The sequence below is a fragment of the Staurois parvus genome, unplaced genomic scaffold (genome assembly GCF_062004578.1).
Source record: "Staurois parvus isolate SC_StPar_1 unplaced genomic scaffold, SC_StPar_1.0 ptg000264l, whole genome shotgun sequence".
NCBI classification, from domain to species: Eukaryota; Metazoa; Chordata; class Amphibia; order Anura; family Ranidae; genus Staurois; species Staurois parvus.
This window is the reverse complement of record NW_028318060.1, coordinates 1011256-1025437: the sequence shown is the minus strand read 5'-3', so window position 1 is coordinate 1025437 and position 14182 is coordinate 1011256. Positions and strand designations below refer to the sequence as shown.

The 14182-nt window shown below is 42.3% G+C and overlaps 1 protein-coding gene across 2 annotated transcripts in view; it reads right to left on the bottom strand.

The window, feature by feature from the left end:
• PHF3 (PHD finger protein 3) overlaps positions 1–14182 on the bottom strand; it is a 127883-nt gene that overhangs the window by 45625 nt on the left and 68076 nt on the right. For both annotated transcript variants that reach the window (XM_089681319.1, XM_089681320.1), the window contains 2 exons: positions 6710–6890; positions 6362–6515 (listed from right to left, as the gene is read on the bottom strand). In XM_089681319.1, the coding sequence (XP_089537445.1) occupies positions 6362–6515; positions 6710–6890 (335 nt within the window). The remainder of the gene's footprint in view (positions 1–6361; positions 6516–6709; positions 6891–14182) is intronic.

The following is a 14182-nucleotide window of genomic DNA, read 5'->3' as shown; positions in this document are numbered from 1 at the left end:
ACAATCTAGATATACCACATCCCCAGGTCTTCCTATACCTAGATGACAGCTCAGTTCCTCGTATAATGTTAGCAGATTGGTCTGACAAGAACAATCCTTTATAAATCCATGCTTATTATTGGTAATGATACAGTTTTCATAAGTAAATTCTTGGATTTACTCCCTTATCATCCCCTCCAATAGTTTACATACTATCAAAGTTAGACCTACTGGTCTGTAGTTCCCAGGTATATATCTTGGGCCTTTTTTAAATATTGGTACCCACATTGTTTTTTGCCAATTAGCTGGTACCATTCCAATCAATAAGATGTCCATAAAAATTAGGAATAATGGTCTGGCTATTACCTGGCTAACGTCTTTGAGGACTCTTAGGTGTAAGCCATCTAGTCCTGGTAATTTGTAGATTTTAAAGTCTTTTTCAAACTCTGGCTTCTATTAGCCACAAGGGTACATTCTGTGTTGTGTTACTAAAGACAGTCTTGATTACTATACCCCTCCTTTTCCTTTATAAAAAAAACTGAGGTGAAGAATGCATTTAGAACAGTTGCCTTCTCATTGTCATTTGTAACAAACTTCCCCTGAGCATCTTTTATAGAGCCTATATGCTCAGACCTTGCTTTCCTCCTATAAATAGATGTTTAAAATTTGGGGATTTTTTTTTACTCTCCTCTACTATGTGTCTCTTGTGGTCTATTTTATCTGCCCCGATTTTGCCCTTACACTTCTTATTGCATTTCTTGTGTTGAATGCCGACACTGACTCCTCGGCCTTATATTTTTTAAAGGCCATTTTTTTTAACTTTAATATGTCATTTTACAGTAAAGTTTAACAACCCAGGTTTAACCTTAGCACTTTTATATTTGTTGCCCATTAGAATGCACTGGCTAATACTTAAAGAACTCATTTTTAGTCAGTGTTCAATGTTTCTAGAATCTGATCCTGTTTAATATCTTGTAGTATGGAGCTAAGGTTAGAAAAGTTGACTCTTGTAATTTAGTGTGTTTGCAGTACCCGCGAGCCTCCTTGTCCTATGATTTACGTTAAATGTAATTACCCTGCAATCACTGTTTCCTAAGTTGTCCCGTATGTCCACATCTGCGATCAGATCTGCACTATTTGTAGTTAGCAGATCTAGCAGAGGCTGGCGGCAAGCAAAAGAGTAGTCAGATCCCAGCAAGTATTTTGGCAGGAAGCAAATGAGAGAGTAGTACATTTCAGGCAGGGGTTGAAGGCAGGAAAGCAAGCAAAAAAATGTAGTCAGGTACCAGCAAGGATCTTGGTAGGCAACAACAGAGAGCAATCAGGTCCAGGCAGGGATCAAAAAGAGATGGCAATCAAGAGAGACGTCATGCCAATCCAGGTCAGCAACAGCCAGGCAACCTCATAGGCAAGTATGATGGCTCTATGCACAAGGGTAGCGGATAAGACCGCACTATCCAATTCAAAGGCTGAAGCTTAAATACACTTTTGGTCAGAGGGTACACGCAGTCCAAGTCCTGATAAGGATTCTGCAAGTACTGCTGTCAGTCCTGGCAGGAACTCTGCAAGTCCCATTGGGAGTCCTGGGAGGGATTCTGTGAGTACCATTTGAAGTCTTAGCAGGGATTCTGCAAGGAACATTAAAAGTCCTGACAGGGATTCTGAGAGTACAGTAACAAGAGGAAAGCAAAAAGAGCTGAAAGTCAATGGGAAAAGGAGAGACTACATTGGGAGGGGATTGCCTCTGCCCCCTTTAAGGCCCGGGGAGAATCTTCCTGACAGTTTTGGAAATAATCAATGCCATACAAGGAGTGGCCTTGTAATTGAATAAGGAACTCTGTCGAAAACAGCAGTGTAAGCCCATGCAGGGAATTGCTCCCAAAGACAAGTTTCCTCTAGAGTGTGAGGAAGCCAGGCATATCTGAAAAAAACCTAGCCAAGTTTGCAAACAGTGTCAGTTGTAGAACTGGCTACAAACCTTCATGCAGGTGGCTTACCAGAGGGAGTGGGCTTCCAGCTTGAATTGGGAGTAGGCGCAGAATGCCTACATGTACTGACTGCTGAAATACATGAAGAAGCAGGGTGACATTCCTCAACTTCCACAGACCTGCATTGAGGCAAGAGTGCACTGCAGCCACACGTGGAATCACCAATAACGGTGTTAATATCAGATTGGAAGTCACGTGGTCCCTCGAAGAGTAACTGGATCAAGCTCTGATGCTTAGTCAGTGTCCCAAGCACGCAAAGTGCCCTCCGCATTTGCACAGATATCAGTTCCATGCAAGACACATGTTTAGATGCTAAAGCATGAGGCACCAGGCATTTGCTCCAACCATTCCATCGAATGGATCCCTCTTTAAGGGGATCCAGCCATTCTGACACAGAACAGCAGGTTAAAGTTACTGCCAAAGCAGGCAGAGAGCCACACCAGTGAGCATACCTTCCGCCCGTTTGGTGGTCTGTCTGTTAAGGTGGATTACAGGTGAATGCAAATAGTGAATGTGTTAGGAAGGTCTTTACAACTGCAGGAAAGAACCAAGGCCTGGAACAAGAGGCTGATCCTCTAGGTGCAGCATTGTATGCACTGCATCTTAACGATTTTAAACAACCCCCTGTAAATCTGAGTCAGCTGAAGGAGACTGAAGGGACCTGAACACCACAGATAGACTGCTGGGTCTCTGAATGGGAATCAGAGACAGTAACAAGGATTCCAGGTCCAACTTGTGCTAGGGGCTCAGGATGTTCAGAGCTAACAGAACAAAATGTGATGAGAACATCTCTTGGCAAAGCACCCCAGTATCTGAGCATAAACAGATAAGGACAAGGATGATCCTATGACAATAGGGGGCCCAAATCCAGATTACAGGCAACTCTTTCTGGTTATAGCAGTTAAATGTCCACAGAACTACTAGGGGAGTATGGGCTAAGCTCACCTGTGGAAGTGGAACTGTCCTCTGTGTGTCTTAGCAAAGATATGATGCATCTGCTCAGCAGTAATGTACAGTGGGGATCGAAAGTTTGGGCACCCCAGCTAAAAATGTGTATTAATGTGCATAAAGAAGCCAAGGAAAGATGGAAAAATCTCCAAAAGGCATCAAATTACAGATTAGACATTCTTATAATATGTCAACAAAAGTTAGATTTTATTTCCATCATTTACACTTTCAAAATACCAGAAAACAAAAAAATGGCGTCTGCAAAACTTTGGGCACCCTGCAGAATTTATAGCATGCACTGCTCCCTTTGCAAAGCTGAGACCTGCCAGTGTCATGGATTGTTCTCAATCATCGTCTGGGAAGACCAGGTGATGTCAATCTCAAAGGTTTTAAATGCCCAGACTCATCTGACCTTGCCCCAACAATCAGCACCATGGGTTCTTCTAAGCAGTTGTCTAGAAAACTGAAACTGAAAATAGTTGACGCTCACAAAGCTGGAGAAGGCTATAAGAAGATAGCAAAGCGTTTTCAGATGTCAATATCCTCTGTTCGGAATGTAATTAAGAAATGGCAGTCATCAGGAACAGTGGAAGTTAAAGCAAGATCTGGAAGACCAAGAAAAATATCAGACAGAACAGCTCGCAGGATTGTGAGAAAAACAATTCAAAACCCACGTTTGACTGCACGATCCCTCCAGAAAGATCTGGCAGACACTGGAGTTGTGGTACACTATTCCACTATAAAGAGATACTTGTACAAATATGAGTCATCAGAAGAAAACCTCTTCTACGTCCTCACCACAAAAATCATCGTTTGAACTTTGGAAATGAACATATAGACAAGCCTGATGCATTTTGGAAACAAGTTCTGTGGACCGATGAGGTTAAAATTGAACTTTTTGGCCGGAATGAGCAAAGGTACGTTTGGAGAAGGGGCACAGAATTGAATGAAAAGAACGTCTGTCCAACTGTGAAGCATGGGGTTGGATCAATCATGCTTTGGGGTTGTGTTGCAGCCAGTGGCACAGGGAACATCTCACGAGTAGAAGGAAAAATGGATTCAATAAAATTTCAGCAAATTTTGGATGGTAACTTGATGCCATCTGTGAAAAAGCTGAAGTTAAAGAGAGGATAAATGGATAATAATCCTAAACACACCTCGAAATCCACGGGGGATTACATCAAGAGGCGTAAACTGAAGGTTTTGCCATGGCCTTCACAATCTCCTGACCTCAACATAATTGAAAATCTATGGATAGACCTTAAAAGAGCAGTGCGTGACAGACAGCCCAGAAATTTCAAAGAACTGGAAGACTTTTGTAAGGAAGAATGGGCAAAGATACCTCAAACAAGAATTAAAAGACTCTTGGCTGGCTACAAAAAGCGTTTACAAGCTGTGATACTTGCCAAAGAGGGCAGTACAAGATATTAACTCTGCAGGGTGCCCAAACTTTTGCACACGCCATTTTTTTGTTTTCTGTTATTATGAAAGTGTAAATGATGGAAATAAAATCTAACTTTTGTTGACATATTCTAAGAATGTCTCATCTGTAATTTGATGCCTTTTGGAGATTTTTCCATCTTCCCTTGGCTTCTTTATGCACATTAATACAAATTTTTAGCTGGGGTGCCCAAACTTTCGATCCCCACTGTAACTAGGCCCAAAATGATGAAAGGTGATTAAGGTGATAGTACTGCTTAGGCCTTGAAGAAGGGGACATACCCCGAAAGCTTGTCCTCAAAATTGTATGTTAGTGCAAATAAAAAAAGTATCACGGACAGTACTCAATTGTTTCTGAAAGGTGATTAAAAATTATTAAAAACATTGGCAGCTGGTGTTGAGGGTTTCAGGTGGCTGAAGGTGACCAATGCCCTGTAGGCAGGCAGTGGGAACAGACCAAAATCCACCTGGTGCTTCAAGAGCAGGAGCGCCAGTGGGATAATGCTTTCTCAGTGCTGAATGCAACACACAGCACTCGATCATTCAGTCTTAAAGTGTTACTAAACCCAGGACCCTGCATTCACTATATCTGGTCTCCCACAGTACACAGAACATGGAAGAGCACTTTTAGTAAATATAAACATCTAAATGCCATCACCAGCAAGGCTTCCATCATCCATCCACTACACATCTGCATCAGAGGCTGGTCAGTAGCTCTGAGGAAAGGGATTAGTCCCAGAAACGCGTCAGACATTTGACCGCACTGACAGTTGGAACACCTTGCTTGCCGTTGTGGCCATCGTCATTATGCAAATGCTTTTTAGATACATGCTTCGTCTGAGTATGTTTTTATTTTTCACTCCTTTCAATAAACCTTGGATAATGCACTAGGTGTGTGCACCACCTGTTTATTCTCTATCTAGTGGCTGATATCCCCATCTGAGGAGGGCTGCACCCCTGAAGCATTTCCTTGGTTGTTGCTGTCCTGATTCCCTTGGCTTCTCTTTTGGCTGTGCATATCCTGAGGCGCTGGAGAGTACATACAACACACTAAACTGAGCATGTGTAGAATGGCTATGGATTCAGTCTGTCTTAACAGGAGATAAGACGTGGACATTTGAACAAGAGGAGGGGCAGAGAAGAAAGGATCAAACAGCCATTTTACGCAGAGGATTAACCCCTTAGGTTCCACAGTGAGCGTAACAAGCATCCTTCACTGCATATACAAACTGATTTTATTGTTGTGGGTTTAGTAACACTTTAAACCTTACTATAGTAAATACAAAGTAGTGGGAAATTCAACATCACCCAACAGCGCAACAGAGAGGTAGATAATAGTGGTACAGCCCAACTAGACTTACTCACTAAATGCTCAGGGACATATGATGCCATAGATGTTGACCCAGATAGCACTCTGTACATAACACAGTACACACACGGTATGGAAAGCACAACAATGCCTGAAGGTCACATTCCAGGCTAGCCTTGCATGTCCAGTCCAGAGAGATCCACATATGGCCTGATGGTGCTGAGGAGTTGCCAATCCAAATAGCTAGGAGGCAAGCAAAACTTTTTTTTTTTTCAGCAGAGCTGAAAAGACACCAGACTTCCAAGGATGCTAGCAAAAAATGGAGACATGCTTGGTAGAGGAAGAGTTACATAGGGCTGGATATTTCTGTCTGCCAATGGCCCAACCTCCTGTCAGCAGTAGTGTAACTAGGTTCTGAATTCTTGTGCCTCTCAGAGGACAATTGAGGAACACACTTTTTCTTTTTGAGTATTTCCAGACCTGTGAACATCTGTCTGCCAAAACTAATCTTGAGATTTTTTCAAACTGACCTCAACTGGACTATAAAACTGATCTAAAGTGCAAGCCAACTTTTCACCATCTGACTTTCAGAGTGACATCTAGCTTTTCATCAGTTTTAAAAAGAAAGTTATCCACCTTTATAAATGCCTGGTTTCCCCACTGACTTTTTAAAAATTTCTGTTAACAATTTTCATACCTTTTCAATAGAATGTCTTTTAAAGATTGCCGGACACTTTGTCTTATTTGGTCAACAGATGGCTTTGGTGTAGATGGAGAGGGATTAGAAAAACCTGATGAAGATCCTCTCTTTTCTGGTTTCTTTCTTTTAATGTCTTGCTTCTCAATACCACCTGTTGACAACAGCACAGTTAATATTTTTGAAACAGAAATGCCCAGTTTACCAAAACACAGTTTAAGCAAATGTACATCTCATTCAAAAGATGGTTAGGATAATGTCTAGGTTTGAGTATACAAGAATGCAGCAGGAGTCACAGGAATACATATAAACTAAAACAGACACTTAACTTGCATTAAGTAATAATACCTGATTTTGGTGTTTTTTCATCATTGGATGGAGCAGCTGTAGAATCTTTTGAAAATCTTTCTCGTTTTTCTTCAGAGACTCTGTGAGATGTTGTGGCAGACTGCAAGGTCTTTTTGTCAGATGCGTGTTTTTTCATTTCCAAATCCTTCTTTTCCAAGACTTGTTTACTATCTCCAGAGCTCTAAAACCAAACATACTTCATAAGGTTATGCTTTAAAATAATACTTATAGCGTTAGAACTAATTTTTTAAAATCTTAACAATAGACTTAAATATTTTAAGCAAGGTGTTGGAAACATTTGCAATATCAATAAGCCCAGCATAAAAGGTAATTTATTATGTTCCCAAAGCTTATATATATATATATATATATATATATATACACACACACATACATATACATATATACACACACACACACAGATACATATAATTTTATAGGAGAAAGCAATGAGCTGGAAGGGAACCTGTCCTGATTTCCCTCTGAAAATACTAGCGGCCTGACATTCTGACCCACTGGCCACAAAACTTTCTAAGTCATTGAGCAGAAAGCAAGTGTGCAGGAAAGGAGCTCTGACTTCATTCTGACTTTTCTGATTTACAAGCTTAATCTGGTTCAGAGACTCAGAAAGTACTGAAACCAACATCTCCCTATAGCTGACGGAAAGGTAGCAATGTCAGTCTATACAGCAGCAGTACAATTATTTTTTTTTTAACCAACCTGTGGAAAACAATGAATGCAGTAACGAGGCCTGCACTGGTGGATGAAAGTGTACAGTTTCAGCTCATACCTTTATCTTAGCAATATTCCCTTACAGTGTCATGCACCATTCTTTAAAACTGGCTGACTCTTTAACCCCTCCACGCCTAAGGGTAAAACAAATTTAAATGCCTAAGTACAATTTTGCAACGTTGACATGTGTTAGTAGTATCACCACAACTACTTTGTACATCCAGGTGAATTATACCTTGTTTTTTTTCAGGACAAATTGGGCTTTCATTTGGTGGTAAATGGTCATGGATATCTCCTGATTTATGTTTTATTAAAGTAAATCTTGCCCAAAATAGTTAAATAGTTTAAAAAAAAAAATTTTTTTTTTTATTTAGCTGTGTGTTTCTTGTTACTACCATAACCTACCACCAAAGAACAACCCAAAATAAGTTCTCCAGCTACTGACGATCCCAGCGATACCATATATGTGTATGTTATTTGTACCCATAGTACAACCCAGAAACTTTAGTGCACATTTTGTTTTTGTCGATTTATTTTACCCAAAACACACTGACACAGATACCAATTTTTTTTTTTTTCTTTAAATCCTGACCTTTGACCCTGACCCAAACACTAACCCTGGCACTAAACTAAATCAAACCTTGATCTAGGTATTTTTTCTTTATTTGTTTTATATTTAGCTATTTTTTTTTTTTTACAAACATTCTTTTTTTTCCCTCTATGCCAGGAGTTCGAGAGATACAATGTATCTCTCTCCTCCATTCATAAAGAGAAAAAAAAACAAGGGGGCTGGACTGTACAGTGACTGATAACTGTGATAGTCTCTTATTGGCTATCACAGCGATCATGTGACCTGGAATCGGGAGTCCCGCGTCCCGTTCTTTAGAACCCGTTTTTTTTAGCTACAGATATGACTCCTACAAGGCCTGCTGATCGGTCACCCAAGTCAGAGGAATTGCATTGTGTAGCACTAAGCAAGAACAAATTAGATTTAGTTTGTACGTACATGAAATTGGGACACCTGCATTTACACACACGAACTTTAATGACATCCCAGTCTTAGTCCGTAGGGTTCAATATTGAGTTGGCCCACCCTTTGCAGCTATAACAGCTTCAACTCTTCTGGGAAGGCTGTCCACAAGGTTTAGGAGTTTATTGTCTATTGGAACGTTTGACCATTCTTCCAGAAGCTCATTTGTGAGGTCAGGTAATGATGTCGGACAAGATGGCCTGGCTCGCAGTCTCTGCTCTAATTCACCCCAAAGGTGTTCTGTCAGGTTGAGGTCAGGACTCTGTGCAGGCCAGTCAATTTCCTCCATCCCAAACTCGCTCATCCATGTCTTTATGGACCTTGCTTTGTGTACTGGTGCGCAGTCATGTTGGAACAGGAAGTGGTCATCCCCAAACTGTTCCCACAAAGTTGGGAGCATGAAATTGTCCAAAAAGTTTTGGTATGATGATGCCTTAAAAGTTCCCTTCACTGGAACTAAAACTGGCCATACATTATACATTTTTCTTGAGATTTTTGGTTTACATTTACCAAAAACCATATAAAGCGAGTTCAAACCTAACAACACTTTCAATTGTATCCAATTAGGCGGGCTCTTGTACTACATAGTTGAAGGTAAATCTAAAGGAAATTGGGCAGAAATTGGACAGAAAATTGTATAGTGTATGGCCAGCCTAAGGGGCCAAGCCCAACCCCTGAAAAGCATCCACCCTCTACCAAACTTTACATTTTGCACAATGCAGTCAGGCAAGTACCGTTCTCCTGGCAACCACCAAACCCAGACACGTCCATTGGATTGCCAGAAAGAAGCATGATTCGTCACTCCAGAGAACATGTCTCCACTGCTCTAGATTCCAGTGACGGCGTGCTTTACACCACTGCATCTGACGCTTTGCATTGCATTTCATGATGTAAGGCTTAGATGCAGCTGCTTGGCCATGGCAACCCATTCCATGAAGCTCTCTACACACTGTTGTGCTAATCTGAAGGCCACACAAAGTTTGGAAGTGTTTAGCTATTGACTCTGCAGACATCTGGCGACTTCTGAGCACTGTGACCCCAGTCTCTCATTTTACGTGGTCTACCATTTCGTGGCTGAGCTGCTGTTGTTCCCAGTTGCTTCCACTTTGTTATAATACCACTAACAGTTGACCGTGGAATATTTAGTAGCAAGGAAATTTCATGGATGGACTTATTGCACAGGTGGCAACCTATCACGGTACCATGCTTGAATTTACTGGGATCCAGAGAGTGACCCATTTTTTCAGAAATGTTTGTAGAAGCAGTCTGCATGCCTAGGCACTTGGTTTTATACTCCAATGACATGGAGGTTATTGGGACACCTAAAATTAAATGATTTGGAGGGGTGTCCCAATACTATTGGCAATTTAGTGTGTGTGTGTACAGTGGGGCAAAAAAGTATTTAGTCAGCCACCAATTGTGCAAGTTCTCCCACTTAAAAAGATGAGAGAGGCCTGTAATTGGCATCATAGGTAGACCTCAACTATGAGAGACAAAATGTTTGGGATCATTGTCATGTTGGAAGACCCAGCCACGTTTCATCTTAAATGCCCTTGCTGATGGAAGGAGGTTCGCACTCAAAATCTCACGATGCATGGCCTCATTCATTCTGTCCTGTACATGGATCAGTCGTCCTGGTCCCTTTGCGGAGAAAAAGCCCCAAAGCATGATGTTGCCACCCCCATGCTTCACAGCAGGTATGGTGTTCTTTGGATGCAACTCAGCATTCTCTCTCCTCCAAACACGACGAGTTGTGTTTCTTCCAAACAGTTCTATTTTAGTTTCATCTGACCATATGACATTCTCCCAATCCTCTTCTTGATCATCCAAATGCTCTCTAGCAAACTTCAGACGGGCCCGGACATGTACTGGCTTAAGCAGGGGGACACGTCTGGCACTGGAGGATCTGAGTCCCTGGCAGCGTAGTGTTTTACTGATAGCAGCCTTTGTTACGTTGGTCCCAGCTCTCTGCAGGTCATTCACAAGGTCCCCCCCGTGTGGTCCTGGGATTTTTGCTCACCGTTCTTGTGATCATTTTGACCCCACGGGGTGAGATCTTGCGTGGAGCCCCAGATCAAAGGAGATTATCATTGGTCTTGTATGTCTTCCATTTTCTAATTATTGCTCCCACAGTTGATTTGTTCACACCAAGCTGCTTGCCTATTGCAGATTCAGTCTTCCCAGGCTGGTGCAGGTCTACAATTTTGTTTCTGGTGTCCTTCGACAGCTCTTTGGTCTTCACCATAGTGGAGTTTGGAGTGTGACTGTTTGAGGTTGTGGACAGGTGTCTTTGAACTTGTTATCAGTATAAAACAGGTGCCATTGATACAGGTAATGAGTGCAGGACAGAGGAGCCTCTTAAAGAAGAAGGTACAGGTCTGTGAGAGCCAGAAATCTTGCTTGTTTGTAGGTGACCAAATACTTATTTTCCACCATAATTTGCAAATAAATTCTTTCCAAATCAGCCAATGTGATTGTCTGGATTTCTTTTTTCTCATTTTGTCTCTTAGTTGAGGTCTACCTATGATGCCAAATACAGGCCTCTCTTATCTTTTTAAGTGGGAGAACTTGCACAATTGGTGGCTGACTAAATACTTTTTTGCGTGTGTGCGTAAATAAAACACATATATACACATACATACACACATATATATATATATATATATATACACACACACACACACACACACACACACACATACATACATATATATATATATATACACACATACACATATATACATATACACACATATATATATATATATACACACACACACACACACAGTATTGATTTGTGGGCAGAATACAAATGCATGCCACACTTTTCAGATATTAGTAAAAAAAATTTTGAAAATCATTTTCTTTCCACTTCACAATTGTATACAGATGCCATTTTGGATCCAAAAATCCGCATCATCTCTTACTGACAGCACAGTTTGATTTGATTACTCCCTAATGAGATAATTGTATCACACACACAGATAGATAGATATTTGGAGACATTACTGCAGTTTGTTGCTGGCTTTGTTTGTTGGAGGTAGTTTGTTGCTGGCTTTGTTTGTTGGAGGTAGTTGTTCATTAGACACTGGATGGATTGGTAAGCACTGATTTTTTTTTTTTCTCTCCACCTATGATGGTTATTTGATGCTAGTAAATGGGAAAATTGGCTGATTTATATCCCCCTTTGTGCATATATTTCTATATTGCCAGGTGGAAGTGTGGAGAGAGATTTGTTGAACAATCGCTTAGGGGTTTGGACTTATTTTCCCCTTCTTAGATGGTGGTATGTATTCATGGATACAATAGTCAGCCTTTTTATAGTGGGAGACATGCACACTTGCTGTATGTGGTTGTTACCTTTATGGCCCCATTTGGTTTTTATTACAGAGGAGACAACTGGGAATAGCGCCTCTGGCCCTTTGGAATTCTCTGTATCGTTGCTACAGAACGAGGAATATGCTAGCTCATTGTGTCTATCAGTTTCGCCCCACATACGGTCAAGCACTTTACTCATTGATTGGCTTATATTTTTTTGCCACTTGTAAATGTTTTGGTCTCTAATTTTTTATGTTTTCTTATGATGATGACTATAGAAGGATATAGAATGTGATTGTATTTTCCCTCTCTGCTGCCAGTATGGCAAGATGGGTTTGTGACCACTCTTGTCCTCCTGATTACTTACACCATCAAATGTTGGAGCACGCAATCCCATCTTGAATGCCAGTATTTTTAAGATAGCTCTGATAAACATTAACCGCATAACTATTTTGTAAGTATGAAAATGGAGATTATATAATTGTTAATTATTGATGTCCTTACACACAACTTATTACTAATCTCAAATATGTCCATTCAAGAGATCCCTCTTGCTCTTATGCCCCTGAAGATGATCTAAAAGTAAAATGATTAAAACATGTCAGTGTTTTTTTGGAAATGATGTATTGCTGTAATCTTACAAAAGGGAATATATACCTGGAATAGCTATCAGAGCCAGTGTGTTTTTAAAAACGCCATTATATCCTAGTGCAGAAGCAAATAAGCCAGCTTAGAGGACAAAGTTGTCAGTCCAGACACCCACTGAGCCAAACTGATAGCGACTAGTAAGGCAACCTTCTGCAAGAGAGGAAGCAAGGAAATATCCTTGCAAGAGGAGTCTACCAAAAAGCTAACAACACCAAATGCAAGTCCCATGGTTTGCAATGTGCAGTGCATTGGGCACTACATTAGGCCCCCCCCCCCCCGGATAAATGTGCAAACTAAAGACAGTCTGGCCAGCACTGAAAGCACACAGCTAAAGCAGAAATGTGACCCTGGATGTACTCAACACAAGCTGCTGGTCAACGCCATGTAGAAAGAAACCCAGCACCCGAGTCGAGAAGGAGCGAGGATAGAACCCAAAGGCTTCGCAACAAATGATATAAGGCCTCCAGGAGAAAATGATCAATCATCGGGAGATAGACTTATGAGCCTTAACATAGTCAGACTCACCAGCCTTAACATAGCCCTGGGACTCACCGAGTCAAACAACCCCCCATGCTCCGGAAACCTCACGGTCAATATCCAGTCTCTCAAGGCCAGAGAAGGGAAAGCAGGGTGGAACACCGGATCCTGAAACAGAAAGTCCTCCCCAAGAGGCATTTGCTTGGGAGCGTCTGCCACCATCTCGGCATACCATAGATGGTGAGGCTAATCTGGATCCACCAGGATGACTTGGATCCTATCGGCCTCCAACCTGCATAGTAGGTGAGGAATCAAGCAGAGGGGCGGAAAGACAAACGAGATTGTACTGATCTTCAAGATGTGGATCTTCTGTTTTCCTGTTTCAACCAGTAGGTTCCAAAGCCCGTGGCAAGACCGCTGGATCGTCTGCTGGCCGCAACCAAGGTGCTGGTGGCAGCCAGCAGATGATCCAGCGGTCTTGCCACGGGCTTTGGAACCTACTGGTTGAAACAGGACAACAGAAGATCCACGTCTTGAGTCCCCCAGCAAAGGCAAAGCTGATGTATCACCTCCAGGTGCAGAGATTACTCACCGTGATCCAGCGTCAGCATCTTAGAAAACCCTAAGGTGTTTCCTGGCTAGGGTCACTCCAGGGAAGTACTTGCATGATCCACAAAAACATGGCCACCGGCTGAGGTCACAACAACATGGCTGTCAACAGCCATCTTAACCTCCATGTACAACAGCATGGAGGAAGATGGGGGCACTCTACTACCCCAGGTCAGCCTCCAGGCACCGCGCCGCTTCAGCAGGTATTCCTACTAGACTTGATTCCCCCCTGCCGGCATCTCTGCAGTGATCAGTGCAGAGGGACCTACATGGGAGGCAGATGCCCAAAAGGAAAATGGCGACTGCAGCTACCTTAGCCAGGGCCGGTCACACAGCACCACCCCTGGCAGAGCAAATGGCGGGCAGTGCTGCATGGCTAGCAGGCCGCAAAGTCGTGGCCTAAAGTGGCAGGGGGCCTGACCACGTGGTGACATTCACAGGCCTCCCAACAACAATCCCTCAAGCATCCCAAAGGGGTGCAGGAGTGGTACCACCCATATGCCCCCCTGTACCTCTGGGAGATCACTAAATCTGAGGGGGGGGGGGAAGAGGGGGCATCAGAGGACAAGCACCCACAGCTAACCAGGCCAGGGGACACAGTGCATCTGGGCTACAGATCCACAACAGCGCAAAACACCACTAAAACAGCCCGGTATCGC